Source organism: Columba livia, chromosome 6, assembly GCF_036013475.1.
Source record: "Columba livia isolate bColLiv1 breed racing homer chromosome 6, bColLiv1.pat.W.v2, whole genome shotgun sequence".
NCBI classification, from domain to species: Eukaryota; Metazoa; Chordata; class Aves; order Columbiformes; family Columbidae; genus Columba; species Columba livia.
The window spans coordinates 34,882,949-34,902,265 of NC_088607.1; the positions used below are offsets into that span (position 1 = coordinate 34,882,949).

At 51.2% G+C, this 19,317-nt stretch overlaps 1 protein-coding gene across 2 annotated transcripts in view; it reads left to right on the forward strand.

Moving 5' to 3' along the window:
• Nucleotides 1-19,043, forward strand: part of HK1 (hexokinase 1) — a 33,442-nt gene extending 14,399 nt beyond the window's left edge. For both annotated transcript variants that reach the window (XM_005512757.2, XM_065067966.1), the window contains exons 4-18: nucleotides 1,009-1,128; nucleotides 3,546-3,641; nucleotides 4,828-4,927; nucleotides 5,023-5,206; nucleotides 5,289-5,444; nucleotides 7,049-7,282; nucleotides 8,704-9,008; nucleotides 9,392-9,540; nucleotides 9,640-9,759; nucleotides 10,912-11,007; nucleotides 11,884-11,983; nucleotides 14,158-14,341; nucleotides 15,565-15,720; nucleotides 16,368-16,601; nucleotides 17,221-19,043. In XM_005512757.2, the coding sequence (XP_005512814.1) occupies nucleotides 1,009-1,128; nucleotides 3,546-3,641; nucleotides 4,828-4,927; nucleotides 5,023-5,206; nucleotides 5,289-5,444; nucleotides 7,049-7,282; nucleotides 8,704-9,008; nucleotides 9,392-9,540; nucleotides 9,640-9,759; nucleotides 10,912-11,007; nucleotides 11,884-11,983; nucleotides 14,158-14,341; nucleotides 15,565-15,720; nucleotides 16,368-16,601; nucleotides 17,221-17,365 (2,379 nt within the window). In that variant the 3' untranslated portion in view covers nucleotides 17,366-19,043. The remainder of the gene's footprint in view (nucleotides 1-1,008; nucleotides 1,129-3,545; nucleotides 3,642-4,827; nucleotides 4,928-5,022; nucleotides 5,207-5,288; nucleotides 5,445-7,048; nucleotides 7,283-8,703; nucleotides 9,009-9,391; nucleotides 9,541-9,639; nucleotides 9,760-10,911; nucleotides 11,008-11,883; nucleotides 11,984-14,157; nucleotides 14,342-15,564; nucleotides 15,721-16,367; nucleotides 16,602-17,220) is intronic.
• The last annotated feature ends 274 nt before the right edge of the window (nucleotides 19,044-19,317 follow it).

Genomic DNA, 19,317 nt, shown 5'->3' on the forward strand with positions numbered 1-19,317 from the left:
ACTTCTTGACCTGCCTCCAATGGCAAAATAGTTCTCTTCGGTTTTAATAATTGCTGCAGCCTGTCTGCAGCGCTTTCCCGTCTGTCCAAGACTCTGTAAATTGCTCTTAATAAAGCTGCCCAGGCTAATTGCAACCAACAGATATCTTGTTGTGCTCCCTCCCAACTGTCCCCAATCTTCTGGGCACTTTTCCTGGCTTTTGTCCCACTGATGTTGCAGGTTTTTCCGGACAGTTATGTTAAAATGTGAAGCCCAGTTGTCTGCTGGGACAGGTGGGGACTTGTTAATGAATTTGACATCCATGTGTGGTGCGGGTCAGTTCAAGGCATGTCTCGCATTTCGGTACTGGTAGATACCAATGGATGTTTTTGTTGCTGGTGCAGGCTGCCTGCGTCGTTAAAAAAGGCAGAAAATTTTCACATTTCGAGTTCTTTCTCAAAGCACGTAAAGTATTTAGACAAATCCCCCAAGTCTCCTTTTTTGTGTATTCGTTGTGTGCCTTAGGCTAGATTTGAGATGATGTCCTTTTGGGGGCTCCTGCAGAGCCCTCGCTCCCTGGGCTCCGCGGCGCTCGAGCGGAGCGGGTGCTGGTGCCTGCGCTGCCACGAAGGTGCTCTGCCCATGCGGGGCTGCGTCCCACACGCTCCGTCCTGTTTCTGGGAGGTTAAAAGAGCGTTTTTGTTCCCATCAGATGCTGAGCAGAAGGGTTGTGGCTCCACAGCCACGTGTGGCTTGTTTTAGGAAAAGCATGTATCTGTGGGTGTAAAAGATGCCATGCGCGATTAGGTGCACAAAAGGACAATGTATTTCATAATTTATTAATAATCAAGGTGCTAATACACACTGCCTAAGAGTATTTTCACAGCTGTGTCATTTGTATATCTTTAAAAGTTTGGAGCAGATATGTTCACTTTCCCCTCACCCAGCACGGTTTTCCTATGCTGTTTGAAATATTTTCTCCCTGAAGCTCTGTTTCTGATTGTGATGGTTTTATACTTTTTCTTACAGCTTTTTGACCATGTTGCTGAATGCTTGGGAGACTTTATGGAGAAACAGCAAATCAAAGACAAGAAATTACCAGTGGGGTTTACGTTTTCATTCCCTTGTCGACAATCCAAGCTGGATGAGGTAAGAAGATTTCACCATTCCTTAATATGCAAAGAGCTATCGCATTATTCAAACACTGCTGTGAAAGCAGTGTCCCAGACAGGTGTCGTTTTTGGGATGAATGAGAGTTACATTTCACTGTCGGGCCTCACGTTGTGTTAATGTTTGTGTCTGACCGAGCTGGTACCAGGTGATGGAGAGGCACCCGGTGCTCTGTGCCGAGCTCCTGGCTGCTCTGGTTCACGCTATGAGCACGGCGGTGGTTCTGCCTGCCTCTCCTCTCGGGGGGTTTGGCTGGGGAGGGCCCAGCCCAGCAGCGTTGGCTCAGGTTTTGCAGAACTCCACAAGCGCACCACACGGGTCTGGACCAGGACCGCTCCCGAGCAGCGGTGCTGAGCCTCGGTGCCCAGCGCTGGGGGTCTGGCCGGGCAGCAACACGCTTTAGGAAGGGATGGAAATAGCCAGCGTTGTGTGAAGTGCCTGATGTGCTTCCCATGACAAGGATGCTACGGTATTTTCCTTCTTGTGCTCGTTATATCACCGATGACTCAGCAGCCTCCCGGTACAGCGTTGCTATGGCAACGGCGTAGCAAAGTGATGGAGGGAAGTTAAGTCATTGCTTTTCATACTTGTTGAGCGAGGCTGAGACCTGAAAGCAGGGGCGTTCAGTAGCACAGAGTCTGAATGTAGCGAAGAGCAGAGCGCTGCCCTTTCCTGCGTCATCCGAGAAGGTGATGCTGGTGCAGCGCTGCGATCTGGCCGTGGAGCACGGCGAGGCTTGGGCTGCTGACTGCAGCACGCTCCTTCTGAGAATGAAGTGTGGGTGTTGGCTGCCCTTGCGAAACCTTGTGGTGCTGCATGGAAGGCACTGGTGTGCTCAAGCCGGCAGGATGAAGTCCTGGCTGTGTGGGGCAAGGGCAGGCAGGGAGCACAGGGGATGGGCTGGGGACACCTGCAGAGATGCTTTGGAGATGAGCAGTCATGGACTCTCTTTATGACAGTTTTTGTGATATTTTGGGCATTTGAAAAATCTGTTTTTCTGGATTCTGTGGGCCAGATTTGATCGTGGATTTCTGCTTCCGCGAGGCTGTGCTTGCCCAGGTGCTGGTTTCTCATGCTTGGCAAGCAGGAGGAGGCAGAGCGGTCACTGATTTCTGCAGTAGTGACAAGGTGGCACTGCACGGCTGGGTCCTGCTCAGCCTGGCTGTGCCCCAGGGACTCCTCCTGCCACTGGGGTCTTGCCGGCGAGGCGAGAAACCCTTCCAGCGCGGTGGCTGACACGGAACAGAGCTGCTCTTTACCAGCGTGGTTTGACCAGCTTCCTGAATGATAAACGTTACATGCACCAAGGAACCTTTGTGACCATTAAAGCTGTGCCTGCAGAGTGGGCTTTGCCCATGGTCGTCCTGTGCAGCAGCACAGGGCTTTGCTGGGTTTCTAAATGACGCTAACGAGGACGGCACAGTGGCAAAATGTAGGCAAACTGAGTTTGTGGTTTAGTGGTAGGAATGCCTCCTGGTCTGGAAAGAGCTGCCTGGATCCCTCCATATCCTGGAGCTTTGGGGTTGGATGCTGTCCCAGCTGGGAGGGTGAATAGGCGCCAAGACGTGGTTGATTTTTAAGCTGAGGTATGGGCAAACATATATTATACCTGGGCAATGGCTGCTTGTGCCTATAGGCTTCAGCTTTTCTGGTTTGTAGCTTCTTGGGCTCCTGTTGTAATAGATGTGAATATTGTGGTGGGTGTGAAAGGCTGAGCTGATTTGTCTTTCCTATTGACTACTTTCAATGCTCTTCTCTTTCTTTTCTTATTACTTATTCACTGAAGGCTCTGATCAGCGAGGCATTCTCTAACCAGAAAACATCAGATGTGGTCATTAGATTGAGGGATTTGCGGGCTCTCTATGGCGGTTTGCAGACAAGCAATTCAATAGCAGATTTTTCTTTTGATGCGTGCCGTGAGGGACATCCATCGCTGCATTTCCAGTATTCCTGTTTACTCCATCCACACACACGGCCCCACGGGGACCGTGGCCGCCTGACCCCGCTGCGGCCGGGGCTGGGGCACCGGCACCGCTGTGCGCAGCCCTGCGCCGTCAGCGCTTTGTGAAAGCTCTCCATTTCCATGGCCCAGAGAGGATTTAACGGTTTTCCAAGAAAAACCGTCGAGGAGTAACTGGGAGAAGAGCGGGCTGGAAATACAAACTGCAGACAAACAGTTTTCTAGCAAGGGAGGGGACAACCATTTCCCACCTTTCAGCTTACTGTGGTGAGAGTCAAAGACCACCAGTTTCACAGGTTGAGCAATTAGGTCGTATAAGAAAACTGACCTGAAGATGCATTTGAAGTTACAAAATCTTGTTTTTAAGAGCAAAACAAAAAATCAAATTGTGTGTTATGGTGTCGTCCTGTTGAATATTGCTGTCCTGTTTCATCAGGGCATTCTAATAACCTGGACGAAACGCTTCAAAGCAAGTGGAGTGGAGGGAGCAGATGTTGTGAGGCTGCTGAACAAGGCCATCAAGAAACGTGGGGTAAGTTGCATTTAGTTCTTTTTTTAACCCTGTACCACAGCAAACTGGTGTTTCTTGGTCAGGAACCGCCCTTCTCGTCTCTGTGATCTGAGTGAACGGTGCAGCTCTGCTTTCTTGCTGTTCGCTGGGAAACGGAGCGACGTCAGAGTCGCTACATGGACGCTGTGATTTTCCTCGCAGCACAAACCCAGTTACCGTGTCGTGGTTTGTCACGGGCAGACCCACAGCAGTGTTATCGCTCTCCAAAGCTGAGAGAGTACCGTGTGTGCGGGGCGCAGCCGTCCAGTGATACCGGCACGTCTCGTTCCTGCGTTCGGCCGAGCGGCGCGGCCGCCTTGGCTGGGCACGGGCAGCAGAGCAGAGGAGAAGGGCATTTCGGGCTCGGTGAGCTGTGCTGCACCCTGCAGCTGCTCATAGATGGGGAAGGTGACCAGGTGGCTGATTTAGACAAACAGAAAGGCCCTGACCGTGAGATGGAATTAATTTGGGTTTGCGTGATGCTCACGGGCAGCTGGTACGTCGATTACTCAGCATCTAAATTCATTGCAAACTGGGCGCTATCTGCTCAGATTGGCTCATTGTGGACTCTTAAGAAAACTTGAATTTTGCTGTTACTGAACAACATTACTATAGTCAGTTACTATCGTCAGACTTGGTATCAGGTAGAATAACACACTGAAGAAGCTAGAAAGAAATGAATGCATGTCATTTAGATAGCTTTTAAAATTGCACTATTTGCATATATTATATTAAAATCTTAACTTAAAATAAGACTCCTGGATGTTTTGGGTCAGTTCTGTGAGAAATACGTAGTTTGGGAATGCTTTCTCAATTGACTCCTCAAGCAACGGCATCAAATTACTCCATGACATTTAACTGCAGAGTCCCTCATGCACAGCTCGAGTCCCTTTTCTTCCCTGCCCGAGGGGGCTTGTGTGAGAGCAGGTCTTGCTCTCTAGAGTTACAGATGTTCTACTGGTTGCATGATGTGTTACTCTGCTCTCATTGTCATCTTGGGTACGCGGGATAGGGAACTGGCAATAGAGAAGGTGATATTCAAACAGGTGAGCTGTGGTATTCAGACAGGTTATTTGGCTGCTGTTCCTTGTGAAATTAGTTGATATAAGCAAACTGGTGACAAACACAGGAAGCCATATGGTCCAAGTAACGTTTTGTTCCCTATCAGGACTACGATGCAGATATCATGGCTGTTGTGAATGACACTGTCGGGACTATGATGACCTGTGGCTTTGATGACCAGCGTTGTGAAGTTGGCTTGATCATTGGTAACGCTCATTGCTGCCGCGGCGTGCTCGTGGCTCTTTTCCCTGTGCCTGGCCCGCTTGGTTAACACCTCATGTTTATATGTTTTTCTCTAAAGGCACCGGCACCAACGCCTGCTACATGGAGGAGATGCGGCACATCGACCTGGTGGAAGGGGACGAGGGCAGGATGTGCATTAACACGGAGTGGGGGGCCTTTGGAGATGATGGCTCCCTGGAAGACATCAGGACTGAGTTTGATCGAGAGATTGACCGTGGATCCCTTAATCCTGGGAAGCAGCTGTGAGTGAGGCGGTTATTTGTGAGCTCTGCTTCCTTTGTTTTCCCATGGACCAGGCGTGACTGCTGCTGTCCCCTTCTGCAGGTTTGAGAAGATGGTCAGTGGGATGTACATGGGGGAGCTGGTGAGGCTCATCCTGGTGAAGATGGCCAAGGAGGGCCTGCTTTTTGAGGGGAGAATCACCCCCGAGCTCCTCACCAAAGGGAAGTTTGAAACGAAGCACGTTTCCGCCATAGAGAAGTGAGTACCTCTCCTGTGCCACCGCCTGGGCTTCACAGTGGCTCTGAACGTTCATTTCCTGCATCTCCTTTCTCTTTGTGGGAGATGTTCTGCCGTGGGCACCCTACAGCCAGCGGCAGAGCCAGCACGTCGGGATCCCCAGCAGGCAGCCTGCGCCATCCTCCCTGGGATTCCGTCCTTTCTCTCTCGGGAGGGCCTGTATTAGCCGACCAGCCTGTCCAGCTGCAGGCGCTGCGCAGTGCTGCCTGTCCCCTGCTGCACTGCAGCTGAACGCGGCGGCGAATTGGCTTAGTGCCTCCCACCTAACACTTGCGTTGCTCCTCGCCATGTCCCCGGGACCGCTGGGCAGGAGGAAAACAAGCGTGACAAGGCAGAGCGTTCGGTCTCGTGGGCAGCGCCGGGCGCCGCGTGGTGACCTCTGAGCTATGCGCCAGCTGGTGTCTTCTGGTGTCATCACCCCCTTGGGCCGTACTGACCGGTTCTCCCCCTGCGTTTTTAAATCTGCGTCACCGGGATAGTTTATACCGTGGTCGCTGGGCTGGCTTTTCTTCCCAAAGTGCTGCTGATTTCGGTGCACCTGTGTAGATGTACTGACGATTCTGAGTTCAACACCAAGGGAACAGCCTGTGACTTCTGCAACGCGCCCTGTTCTACTCCTGGCCCTGCAGACCATCTTATATGAACAGCTTTCCGTTAAATGTGTGTATTCGTCTTAACCACAGAGGTCCGTGTGGTGCAGCAATCTGATGTTGAACAACAATGAGAAAAATGCAGTTATTAAGAGCAGAATTTGCCCTGAAATCCCACCCCACTCCCTGAAGAGCACTTTGGTTGTAAGTAGAGGGCACATTCCTGTGCAGCTTCAGATTTCTAGCTGGCACCAGTGAGACGCAAGAGTCCTTAGGAAGATGGATGGGGTGCAGTTAATAATGACAAGATACACTCTTGTGTTTTTGTCTGGGAAGCGAGCTCTGACGTGGATAAGCTTTGCCAGAACCTTTGCTGTCAGGGTGTTAATGTGGGAAAATGAAGGGCAAGAGCAGAAATTCAGCGAGGCTGGAAAAGTCTGAAAAGAGACCCGTTAGGATGAAATCACTTAGGCAACCTCACTCGGGGTTTTGTTTTTTGGTTAATTTATTGAGACACATGAGGAAGCAAGTGTGGGATGAGTTGTATGCTCAAGCCTGAATTGTGGGGTAGGTGTTTCCTGCTGCAGAGAGGAGAAGCTGTTCGCAGTCTAAAGCATCAGGGTGATGGAAAAGCATTTAGTTCCTCCAGCTCTGTACAAGTGCTTGGAAGCCGTGAACTTTCTTGGGGGTGCACAGGAGGAGCTGTTGTGGGGTCCACTGCTGTTAGACGTGCAAGTACATGGTTTGTAGGAAGGATGTGTGCACCAAGCTTTAATGGGAAGTTGTTTTCTGTCTGTGAATGAATGCATATTTAGAGCATTCTATTTCAAGCATCACGGAGCTTCCCAGTCCAAATTCCCTGAGAAACGTTCTTTCTAACCCCTTTCTCAAACTCCAGGCAGGTTGGATGTGACTCAGTCCTGCGCTTCACAGCTCCCGCACTGAGAAGCACCCGTTACTCCTCTCTCTTTGTAGGAGCAAAGAAGGTTTGAACAAAGCCAAAGAAATCCTGACGCGCCTGGGGGTGGAGCCGTCCCACGAGGACTGCATCGCCGTCCAGCACGTCTGCACCATCGTGTCCTTCCGCTCGGCCAACCTGGTGGCCTCCACGCTGGGCGCCATCCTCAACCAGCTGCGCGATAACAAAGGGGTCGGCCGCCTCCGCACCACCGTGGGGGTCGATGGCTCCCTCTACAAGATGCACCCGCAGTGAGTCCCCTGCTGCCCTTGTCACTTCACCTGCCTGGCCTCTGCTCTGCAAAGGGCTGAGCCTGGAGCCCCCAGACGTCACCCCGGCAGCGGTCTGGGTGTGAGATGAGGCACCACGGCCGTAGGGGTTTGGTCTCGAATATGGGGAGCTCAGAGGAAAGGAGAGGTGTCTTACACTGAAGAACTAGGGTGAGATTTAAAAAAGCAACCAACCAACCAAAGAAATGCAACAAAACCACAAAAGAAAGAACCCAAAAGCTGAGTAACTGGATACCACAATATCATTGAAAACTGTGGTGGCTTGAGTACCTGCCTTAAGGGGTCTCCATAGACCTCTTGAAAGGAGAATTCTTACTACAAAATATCACTTTGTGTCCATGGGTGGGCGTTGAGAGACCTGCAGTAATGCGCCTCCACCTCCATTTTCCATGTAAACTTAGTTGTTTGGAAAATTACTGTGCCCAGCCCTATTTCTTTCAGTCTTTTCTGAAGAAATACTTGGAAACCAGGGGAAAAAAAATGGTGCTTATATTTCCATGGCCTTTTAAAAGCTGTCTTTGTCTTGTTTTCCCCGTATTGAAAGTTCTATTTTAAATCAAAGAGCTGTTCAGATTTATGTAGAAATCAGAGGAGCCAAGCTCCTCTGCTGTGGATGTGGCGCCTGCGAAAGGGTTTCCAAGTTCTGCGTAAAGAAATGAAGAGATGCACGGTGTGCAGGTGTGGTTTCTGCACACACCGTAAAATGCTTTTATTTAGTAAATAATACCTGGTGATAACAAGTCAGGTTCCAGCCTGGGCTGTAGGACTTGGCCGTGGGTGCCGAGGGGAACAGAAGCACAGCGTGCAGGGTATATTATAACACCTTGGCACTGGAGCTGGCTGGGAGGGCAGAGTCTTTCTTGTTCATGAGGAGACTTTTGAAAGGAGAAATACGTTTAACATTTCGTTTTCAGTTTCTCATTATTCTGTTGGAAAAAAAAGATACCCTTAGTTAAAGAAAACCACAACATTTTGGCAAACAGATTTCCAAGAGTGATATTTCGACCAGCTTTTCCAGGGTGTGTTAAGATAACATGCACGGGTGATTTCTGTTTCTGAACCATTTTGTTTCCTCACACCACCTAAACCGTCGGGTTCAGGGAGGGGACCGGGGCAGCCTTGGAGCCTGGAGGTGTCTCCCATGCAGCGCTGGGGTCAGGGGATGACGCTCTGATGTTGCACCTTGCTGGTTGCTGGCTTTTTGGGGGAGTTTGGGAGAAAAGAGGCTGTAGGGAAGTGCTACGTTCTCCCCTGGCAGCGGGGCTGTAGCTCGCTTGGTGACAGTGAGAGTCCTTGGTCCCCTCATCGCCATCCTGTTCCGGGGGCCGTGAGGAAGGTGATGCAGCCAGCGTGCAGCCTCCCCTCCCCTCCCCTCCCCGCAGGTACGCCCGGCGCTTGCACAAAACCACCCGGCGCCTGGTGCCCGACTCGGAGGTTCGGTTCCTGCTGTCGGAGAGCGGCAGTGGGAAGGGAGCGGCCATGGTGACGGCAGTGGCGTACCGGCTGGCGGAGCAGCACCGGCTCATCGACGAGACACTGGCCGAGTTCAAGCTCACCCACGAGCAGCTGCTGCAGGTGAAGAAGAGGATGAGGGCAGAGATGGAAGCGGGGCTGAAGAAGAAGACTCACGAGACTGCCAAGGTGAAGATGCTGCCCACGTTCGTCCGCAGCACGCCGGACGGGACAGGTACAGCGCGCCCGGGCTGGAGCGAGGGTGCGGGCATGGCGGCGGGGCACCCCAAACGCGCTCCCACGATGGGCTTTGGGCTCGTAACACAAACCCTGTCTGTGAAGCCTGGGGAGCTTGTGCATTTCGGGGTGGCTGGCCAAATTTCTGCTTTTCCTCAGGGAACCGTCGTGTGGGTCCTCTTTGGTTTTAAACAAAACCAAACCCAAAACCACAAAAAAACTGGCCAGAATAGTCAGAGCAGCATCTAAAATCCTCCTTTGGTGAAGACCTTCCCAACTGAGAGCTCCTAAGAGATTTTATGTCAAAGTGCTTTCTGGGGAAAAGCACTTGTAAAGATTTTGATTGCGGTTCTTTAAATACACGCAGATATTGTTTTACAGAGAACGGAGACTTCCTGGCACTCGACCTTGGAGGGACAAACTTCAGAGTTTTGCTGGTGAAAATCCGCAGCGGTAAGAGGAGAACGGTTGAGATGCACAACAAGATCTATGCCATCCCCATAGAGGTGATGCAGGGAACGGGAGAAGAGGTATTTGTGCTTCTCTTTTGCAGCACTGCGACTTTTTAAATACCTTCTTAAGCGCACGCGACACGCGTGACTTCAAATGCGTGACTTTTCTCTTTTAAGCTGTTTGATCACATCGTTACCTGCATTTCTGACTTCCTGGATTACATGGGCATAAAAGGCGCACGTCTTCCTCTCGGCTTCACGTTTTCCTTCCCTTGCAAGCAGACCAGTCTGGATGCCGTAAGTTCCTCAGTACCTTTTGAATCTGCTTTTGTGCTTGTGCTGGGCCTGATTTCTTCATCATCAACGTGACACAGGGAGGTTGTACAAGGGGAGGGTTCATGCTCTGACCCTGACCAGCTGCTCCTATAAATAGTTCCTTTAAAGGCAGCGATGCAGATGCTGCTCACCCATGGCTGTGACAGACAGGAGCAGTTACATTTTCCATGGTGGCAATATCCCTTTTTTAAGGCACCATGGTGTTTTCCAGTCGTATAAGTCAGCTGGATTGGTTCTGCAAGCGGTGAGCAGGGTCCGTCCGTCCTGCCGGCTCCGGTTCCCCGGCTGATCTGCTCTTGGCCCGCTCGGCTTTGTGTAACCTGCAGTGTCCCTGTTCTTCTCTTTGCTTTCATGTTTAACTCCTTCACTGCCACACACATCCGCCAGCTCCGTCCCTGCAGCTGTTAGCAGTTTCCTGTCTACTTAGCGCTGTTCTTGAAGAAAGACGCATGTTCTGTCACCCTTTTCTGAGTTTGTTGTTTCTGTCACACTTTTGTTGTTGTTGTGTTGCTCTGGAATTTGGAGACCAAGTCTGATTTAGTAGTTTTAGAAGCAATTTCCACATATATAACGAGATACTCACTTTCATAGAGCCTCTCCTTTCAACTTCACACTAAAGCACTTGAAATGTCAGGTGTAGAGAATAACCTCTGAGTCTTGGTGAAAATAAGATGAATGTTCATATATAAGGAAGGAGGAAATAGGCGGTGATGTTAGGAGCAGCATTCAAATGCTGTCATCTTCCTGGTGATAGGAGGCTGGGTCAAGCCAAGGAGCCTTTGGGGTGTGACAGAGAGGAGACAGGTTGTTCAGCAGAACGTGGCACCCGTGGTGGTGAATGTGGGAGAACCTTCTCCTTCTAGGAGTCTGTGTGCTGACGGGCCATGAATATTCATGGCCGTTTGCTGGGACCGCGGGGTCGGAGCTGCGCTGTGCGATAGATAACCTGTGGTCACCTCTGTGAAGTGTTGTGATTTCTGCTTCTGTGGGCTGGGAGGTGAGCAAATGCAGGAGGTATCAGATGGAAATGCTCAGCGATCATCCCTTAGGGGACTGCAGGATTTTTGGGGCAACCTGTAGGAAACTTGATAACCTATTTTCTTTCTTTCTTAGGGTATCCTTCTCAATTGGACAAAAGGCTTTAAAGCTACAGACTGCGAGGGAGAAGACGTGGTGTATTTACTTAGAGAAGGAATTAAAAGAAGAGAGGTGATTTATTTTTCCTCTGGTTTTGTTTCCGTTCTCTCCTCCTCCTTCTCCATCCTCCCCTGGCCCGGCTGAGCGCCTGGGTCACGCCGGGTCCCTCTCGCTGGGTTTGGGTGCCTGGAGGAAACGGGCAGGTGCAGACGCAGCCCCAGCCCTGGCGTGTGGCCCGACTGCACGCAGGATGGTCCGCAGGGTGTGCGGGGGAAGCGGGAGACTTCAGCCACTCAAAACCAGCCACACGGGGATTTTGTTTCACCGCTTGTTTTGTTTTGTGTTTTCCCCGGAGATGCCTAACTTGCTAAATTTAGCAGAACTTTCAAGGCTTCTTTCAAACCCTGTGGCACTTTCACTGCACCGGAGCATGGAGAAGGCAGGCGCTGTCAGCGGAGCGACTGGGGAGCCCACCTCGGCGCACCCAGACGAGTTTCCCCCCCCAGCGCTTGTTCTTGAAAAGGCCTCAAGCAGCTTAGCTGAGTCTTTCTAGGAAGGAAGAACAACAGCCTGAGGAGAGCGTTGGCTTTAGCAGAGTTTCATCAGCAAGTGAAGAAAGGATCTTAAACACTCTTGCTACTGGATTTGCTACCACACTGTTGTAATACAGAATGGCAGTAGCGCTCTGCCGTGTGCCTAGATACAAGATCTGTACTTAAAAATACCTAAACCAAAGAGAACAGCCAGGAATAGACTTTCTTCTGAAGACAGTCAATTGTATGTAGAGCATGTGAGGAGCCTCCTGGTAGTTCCTATTTGTGTGTGTGTAAAATCAGGCTGGTACTTCCAGTTGTCTGTTTTCCAGTGTGTGGTCCTTTAGTGTCCCCTTTGGTGCGAGGGCTTTCCCCAGACACAGAGTTCTCACTAGGTTGTTTCTCTCTTCCAAAGGAGTTTGACTTGGACGTGGTGGCCGTGGTGAACGATACGGTGGGCACAATGATGACTTGTGCTTATGAAGACCCAAACTGTGAAATCGGACTCATCGTGGGTATGTGTCAGAGCTGCTTTTTACTTGGCACTTTTGTATTAAACAGCACACAGACACACGTGTCTGCATTCTCATGGAGAGATCCCTGTGGCGAACTGAAGATATAGGTGGAGTGTCTGGGAGTGAAAGATTTTCAGGTCAAAAAGCTGTCCCTTCGGAAACAAGCTGCCTGAAGGAATTGAGAGCAAAACTCAACAGCCAGCTTAGTTCTGTGCGTGATCAGTTGAGATAAGCATAACCTGTAATGCTGAGCAAACCCTGCCTGTTGTAGCTGGGTAGGTACTTGGGAAGCGAGCAAACACGGGCTCGCGTAGTCTCACCGGCTCCGGGGTGTCTGTTAGTCTGTCCTGTAGGAGTTTTCCCCACTCGGGTGTTCAGGGTAGCCCACGGCTTCGCTTGAGCATGTGTTCTTTCAGAATGAACACAGTTCCCGAAAGGCACGTGATGGAAAGCTCTGATGGACCAAGCGCAGTGACTGACAGCTGGAATAATTCCACAGCCCACTACCGGAGCCTCTGCAAATGCCGTGCCTGGGGTGCCTCTGGCACAGGGTAGCGTCAGTTCCCAAAGCTCCTCCGAGAAACGGATTTTCAGTGGGAGAGAAGGGGATGAAGCACCTGTGCAAGCTTTGGGGATGTTTTTCAGTTGCGAGGTGGCTGGTAGGAAAATAAAGCGCTGCTGCTTTCTTCCCCCGACAGCTGGAAATGCCCGGGATGCGTCAGCACGGTGCCCGCGTGCGGGCAGCCTTGTCTGTGCAGCTCCGTGGGTGCTGCGTTCGCAGGAACGCGGCTCCCTGCAGCAAGGATGGCGTGTCCTTGGGTGCTGCGAGCATCCTCGAGGAGCGTCTGCTGCGGCGCTGCCTGATCGCTCCCCAGCCAGCGCGTCTGTGCGCGGAGCAGGGGTCGGGGTGGCCTGGGTACATCTGGCATAACGAGAGCAAGAGCCCCGGGGCTCTGCCGGCTCCCTCTGCCTGAACTGCCTTGGCCAGACCGATGGTGCTTCTGAGCAGCCGGCGGTCGCCCTGCTCTCCCAGTTGCAGGGAGGTGGGTGAATTTCCCTGCTGTTGCTTGGCAAGGAAAAACATTCTTGCACAGGCGAGTTCAGGTCCTGCTGGTGTCCTGTCTGCGCGCGGTGCCGCCGCTCCTGCCCCGGAGAGCTAGGTTTTCTGTGTCTTCACCACTGTTGATGAGACCAGGTCTCTGCTTTTCATGGGCTGGCAACAGGAGATCATCTAAAAGCCTGTCAGTCTAACAGCCTATATTTAATAGATACCCATGTATTCAGGCAGCTCGTTCTGGACAATGAGACTTGTTGTTGGGAGGCTGGCCAGTGCTGATGGTCCACAACTGGGGTTGGTCTGGTTTGGTCCTGCAAAGCTGGGTCTGAGTCTGCAAGCCCAGACTGTGCCCCTGTGGCTCGGCTCTCCTGCAGCGGGGAAGTACTGCGGGAAAGTTTATCTTTGCTCAGGCTCTAATGATATAGTGCCCTGAAGAAATGGCAGTGGAAAACAGACTTGCCGATATATTAATAATTGGTGCAGAATCTGTGACGCAGAGTTAAATGAGAGTTTGCTGGGCAACTTCAAGAAAGCTTTAGCCCCAGGCAGCAGCAAAAGCTGCCTCTGTTTGCTAATAAAGCTGTGGTTCCTGAGGCCTCTGCGGACAAGAAGCACTTTGTCATTGCCGTGCTCCTGAGCATCCCCTTTAGGCGGAATCAGACATGGCATCGTTTAAACATGAAGTAACCTTCCTGCCAGAGAAACTGTTTCAGCAATTTGGATCAGAAAAAACAGACAAACAACAGCAACAAAGCACCACAAAAACCCCCAAACCAACCAACCAACCAACAACCAACAAAACCCAAACAAACAGACAAACAACCACCGAAAAAACCCCAAACAAACAACAACAAAACCAACAGCCAACAAAGCAAGAACTGAAACATACCCTGCAGTTAGCTGGTAAAACCCCTGGGCATTTCTTTCCCTGGTGCCTCAGGACTTGCTGAGGTTCTCAGTTCAGCAGTTTTCCCCCTGAATTTTGTTTCAAAGGATGATTTGACTTCATCATTCAAAACAAGCACATTCAAGCTCCTCAGAAGGTTTTGTTGGGGCTGTCATCCTCGTTCTAGTGTTTTGTTCCAAACAAAGAGTAATCTCCGTGTTTTCTTTTCAGGAACTGGCAGCAACGCCTGTTACATGGAGGAGATGAGGAACATAGAGATGGTGGATGGCGAGCAGGGGCGGATGTGCGTGAACACGGAGTGGGGAGCGTTCGGAGATAACGGATGCCTGGACGATATCAGGACGATTTATGACAAAGCGGTTGATGACTATTCACTAAATGCTGGAAAGCAAAGGTACTGCGGGATGGATGGCGTGCAAAGCGCAAGCCAGGCTGCCTTAAATGCTTTTAAGAGAGAACCGGGTCTCTCCTGGTTCGAGAAGGGAGAGGTTGGGTCAAAAATGGCTGCAGCTGTGCTGTCCTGCGGGATCTCCCTCTTCTGTGTTTTTCCTGCTCACTGCTTGTTTTGCAGCTTATTTGCTGCCATGGGACTGCAGCGTTTTTTTGGTGAGAACCTCTTGATATCACCAAGAGACCCTTTTTTCTCACCGTGTTGTGCTGAGGGGTTGCAGTGGCTCGTCGTTCTTTTGCTCTTGGTCTCTGGGCTGGAACTGCTGCGTGCCCAGAGCACAGGTTTTCATCATTTCTCTGCAGCAATACTTTGATGCCAGCAGCTTTTAAAATGATTTTATTGCTAGAGCAAATCCATCTGAAAACCTGAGGGATGCAGACAAGTGGGCAGGTCCTTTGGGAAGCTCTTTAGAGATGGGAGTGACACTGATGGACCCTGATGCGGCGCAGAATTGGCATGGAGGACGCAGCCAAAGGCAGTAGAGGAGACAGCAAGGGGAATAATTTACTCCAGAGAGTCAGGCTCCCAGGAGGGAGGACTCTTGCTGGGTACAAGCCCAAGAGAGGTCCTGGTATTAAATGGGCTGTGTGGCCGGCTTCCAGGGGATGGCGCTGGGCTTTTGCTAGATCCAGGGCAGAAAACCCTGTGTGGACCTTCAGGAGGTGAAATAAATGCATCACTGGATGCGTTTTTTAAAATACATGGAGAAGCGTTTAGTTCTCATTACTTCATGTAGCCACGGAGCTTTTTCTGCGGAAGGTCTCAGCTGTGCTTGTGCAGTGGAGACGAGTTTTCCCTGCGGTTTCCGTGAGGGGTGCACGGCAAATTTGGCTTTGATGTGGGCACTGTGCTGCCCTCCGGCAACAGGCTTGAATTTCTTCATCTGGGAGAAATACCAGCCGTGATTGACAACAGCCTGGCTGGGGACCGTGGGAGGGAGGAAGGGATGGGTTGTTTGTAGGGGTGCTCGCAAGGCTTCCCACTGAGTCATCATGCTTTTTCTTGCCCAGCTTTTCCAGTAAATGGCCATTCTGTGTAAATTGGGTTGTGTATTCCATGTCGCCAATGCGTGCGGGCAGGACACCTGGCTGATAATGCAGCTGCGATGCCGCCGTGGCAACCGCGAGCAGCGTCCCTCTGAGCCCTGCTGCTGTCTGTCGTTGCAGGTACGAGAAGATGATCAGCGGGATGTACCTGGGGGAAATAGTCCGCAACATTTTGATCGACTTCACCAAACGGGGGTTCCTGTTCAGAGGCCAGATTTCGGAGACACTGAAGACCCGACATATCTTTGAAACCAAGTTCCTTTCTCAGATCGAGAGGTAAGAAGGCTGTGGGGGAGGTTCAGGGTGAAGTAATGCGGTAGCGCTCATCTGGTAGCGCTGCTGGAGGGGAGGACAGCTGGAGAGTGTCGCTTGGCTCTCCAGAGAAGAGATTGGTCTCAGCAAGAGCCTGTGCATGTGCAGAACAACTTTTTACAGCTTTTCCTGAATTTATAGTGATGCTCACTGCTAAATCACGGGAAGGACTGTCAAGGATTCCCGTACCGTATCGTTTTATTTGCTTGCTTGGAAATCAAGCCATTTTCCTGTTGCCCCTTGTGTGTATCTACCTATAATTTGTTGAACTGAACGAACAACAGCTGAACGAGCACATCTTCTCTGGATATTTTTGTATCTTTATTGCCCAGACTCTGTATTTTAGTAATCTCAGAGTCTGTTGAGTCTATAGGGTAGAAAACCCCAAGCTGGTCATTAGAAGTATTTTCCTGGAATGCCCTTTGGTTAGAGAAGAGAAGGGGGCTGTGCCGGGGTCTCCCTGGCTGCCCGTGCCCTGTCCAGTGCTGCAACGTGGCGCAGGAATTTGCGCTCCCCGAGCTCTCTTGCGGGGCTGCTGCCTGGTGGGGGGGTGCAGTGGGGTTTGTGGCACCCCACAATTAATTTAACACCGTGCCCTTCTGCTTGTGCAGTGACAGGCTGGCCTTGCTGCAGGTGCGAGCCATCCTCCAGCAGCTGGGGCTCAACAGCACCTGCGACGACAGCATCATCGTCAAGACGGTGTGCGGCGCCGTGTCCAGGCGAGCGGCGCAGTTGTGCGGTGCTGGAATGGCTGCGGTTGTAGATAAAATTAGGGAGAACAGAGGATTAGAGCGCCTGGAGATAACGGTTGGTGTGGATGGGACTCTGTACAAACTGCACCCACAGTGAGTATTCACCTCCTCAGCGTTTGTTTGCCTGCGATCTGGAGTGCGTTGCTTATGCATCCTCGCTCCCGGTGCACCATACTGGTCTGTCTCGCAAGGATAAGAGCCAGAGGAAAGGTCTGAATCAGGAGCGGTCAGGGCTTTCTGAAGGGCAAAGAGAGGATCAAGTACTTGGTGAGGGTTGTTGGGGCCGTGACAAACTGAAGGGGACGCGGCTTGCCGAGCAAGTTGGGAAGCCGCTCAGCAAGGAAAGGGTCTCTTGGCTCTGCAGAAGCACTGACAGAGCAGTGCTGCAGTGCCCCATGCTTCTTTGGAGGCGTTTCTGTTCAGCGCACAGAGGAGTTGGCTGCTGAGAAGCAATGGCAGGCGAGCACAGGAACCTGAAAGAGCCGGTGGCAGCAGAGGGGACCAGTGCCCCTCTCTGGTGTGTGTGGAGGGAGATGGGTGGGAAGGAGATGACTGTACGTGCTCTCTTCTCTCCCTTTGCTGTGTTAGTGCTCCCGGCATTCAAATCCACCCTAGTTTCCAGCACGTTAGCTCTTTCCCCGTTGCAAAGGGGAGCACAGCTCCGCGGATGCTGCGGGACCTCCCTCACCACTGCCATCGTTTCCTTTCACAGCTTTTCGAGGATTATGCACCAAACAGTCAAAGACCTGGCACCCAACTGCGACGTGACCTTCCTGCTGTCCGAGGACGGCAGCGGGAAGGGGGCCGCGCTCATCACGGCCGTGGGATGCAGGCTGCGCGATGCCGAGCAGAACTGAGCCCCGCAGCCCGGCCCCGATTCTGTCTTGTGAGCACTTTCCATAAAGCAGCGACTGCGTAGTCAGAACTGGTGAAAAAAACCCAGAACTCACTGCTTTATCGGGGAAAAAAAATACAACTAATGACATAAAAAATAGGATACAAGATAGAATGTGTGCTGTTAATAATATCTCCTGTTTCTGGACCCCAATCTGCATGTTTCTTATTCACCTTGTTGGTACCTTCCCCATCTGTAGGTCATGGAAAAATCAGTCTATAATTTCTGCAGCTGTCAAAAATCAGTTGTTGTCTGAGACGAAACTGCCCCGAGTGACGTGCGTTGGGAGCTGCCGTTGCATCGTCCCGAGTGTGTTCTTTGCAGCATCCCTGTTAGGCGCACTGCCAGCACACTGACCACCGACGGGGGTGTTGATGCTTTAGCGAAGGGGAAGCAACAGTTCCCTCCGGCACATCTACCTGCTGTTGTTTCGTATAAAGCGATTGTGGAAGCATTATGGTGTGTCAGCACTGTGCACGCACATAACTCTATAGCAGGACTTGACAACGCGACGTACTTGCTTCCTTGATGCCTCTTTTGTCACGGTAACAGTAAACGCCCCTGTCCCACAGAGCTGGTTCCACTGGTATTCCCCCGTGCTTCTGTGAATAGTGTTGTGTTTCTGGGCAAAATCTGTCACGGTTCGGCAAGAAGTCCCTAAACAGTAAAACCAAGTGGCTGGCGATTGGGGTAATCCAAATCTCCAGACCTGGGAAACCGGTAGATTTATGGTCCCTAGGCGGGCTGTGCTGTGTTCTTCTGTTCAAGAGCTCTTATTAAAAGTATTTTCTATCTCTTGTTGTTAGTCTGGATCAGAGCACTGCGGCTGCCCCTCTACCGAACTGCAGCTGGGCACTGTCACCCAGATGTGTACACTGCCGTCTCTCGCCTTAAAATGGGTATTTGCTTCCACATAAAGCTTTCATCTTTACTACTGTTCAGCAGCCACTCGAAACACAAACACCGAGCTAGAGTTAGTCATCAGAAAGGAATAGGAGCGTTTCATTTTGATCTTGCCTTTGAGGATCTGGGTGCATAAACTAAGCGAACTGCAAAGCCAGAAATCAGACCCAGTTTATTCCAAGGACTAAAGAAACAACAAAGATCATGTACACTTGGTGCATCCTGTCCTCCGTCGAGTCGATGCCATTATTGTATTTGCGTACCAGGTGCATTACTTAAATTGAGCAGCAGTTAGGAAGGCAAACGTTGAATAACATTTGCAAGTCACGTGACTTTCTGGAAAGGGGGAGACCACGTAATAGTCCTTAATTCCCGCTCTTCTATCAAAAATGGGTTTGAGATGTCTGCATGGTTTTCCCTGCTGCCTTTTCCTGCAGTGAGTAGACGGAAACATGCAGGCTGCTCCCCTTTGTCCTGGCTCCACTCCCTAAGATCTGGATTGCCCTACCTATCGATAACATTTCAGTATGCATTATGGTGCACTGTGGGTGAATGTTGTAAAGTAACATGTGAGTCACAAACAGTCATTGCAGCTTTAAGTGTGCGTCTACCTGAAAAATTGCATGCCTGACTGGTTTTGCAAAGGTAGAGAGTCGTTTTCCTTTGCACACTAGTAGCTCCGGTACTAGTGTTATGTGATACTTGTGAAAATATTAAACTTTTTTGATGTGCGTTAACTGGTGTTTAGTGGTTCTTTCTGGAAGAGGTGCTGTTGGCTGGTGGCTTAGTGCTTTGGGAAGAACTATTGTGCAGGGAGAGCTGCAACCTAATCCCAGCGGTGCCTGCGTTTTGTGTGTGTGTTTTTATTCCCGGGCGTCCGGGCTCAGTTCAAACAGGGCAGGTTTTACCCAGGTCCCCGTGGTCCCTAGCGCGGTTCAGCCGAGGCGCGGCTGGCAGCGCCCGTGTCGTTCATGCAGGTGCATCCCAAGCCCTGTCTCGTGCGGAGGGATG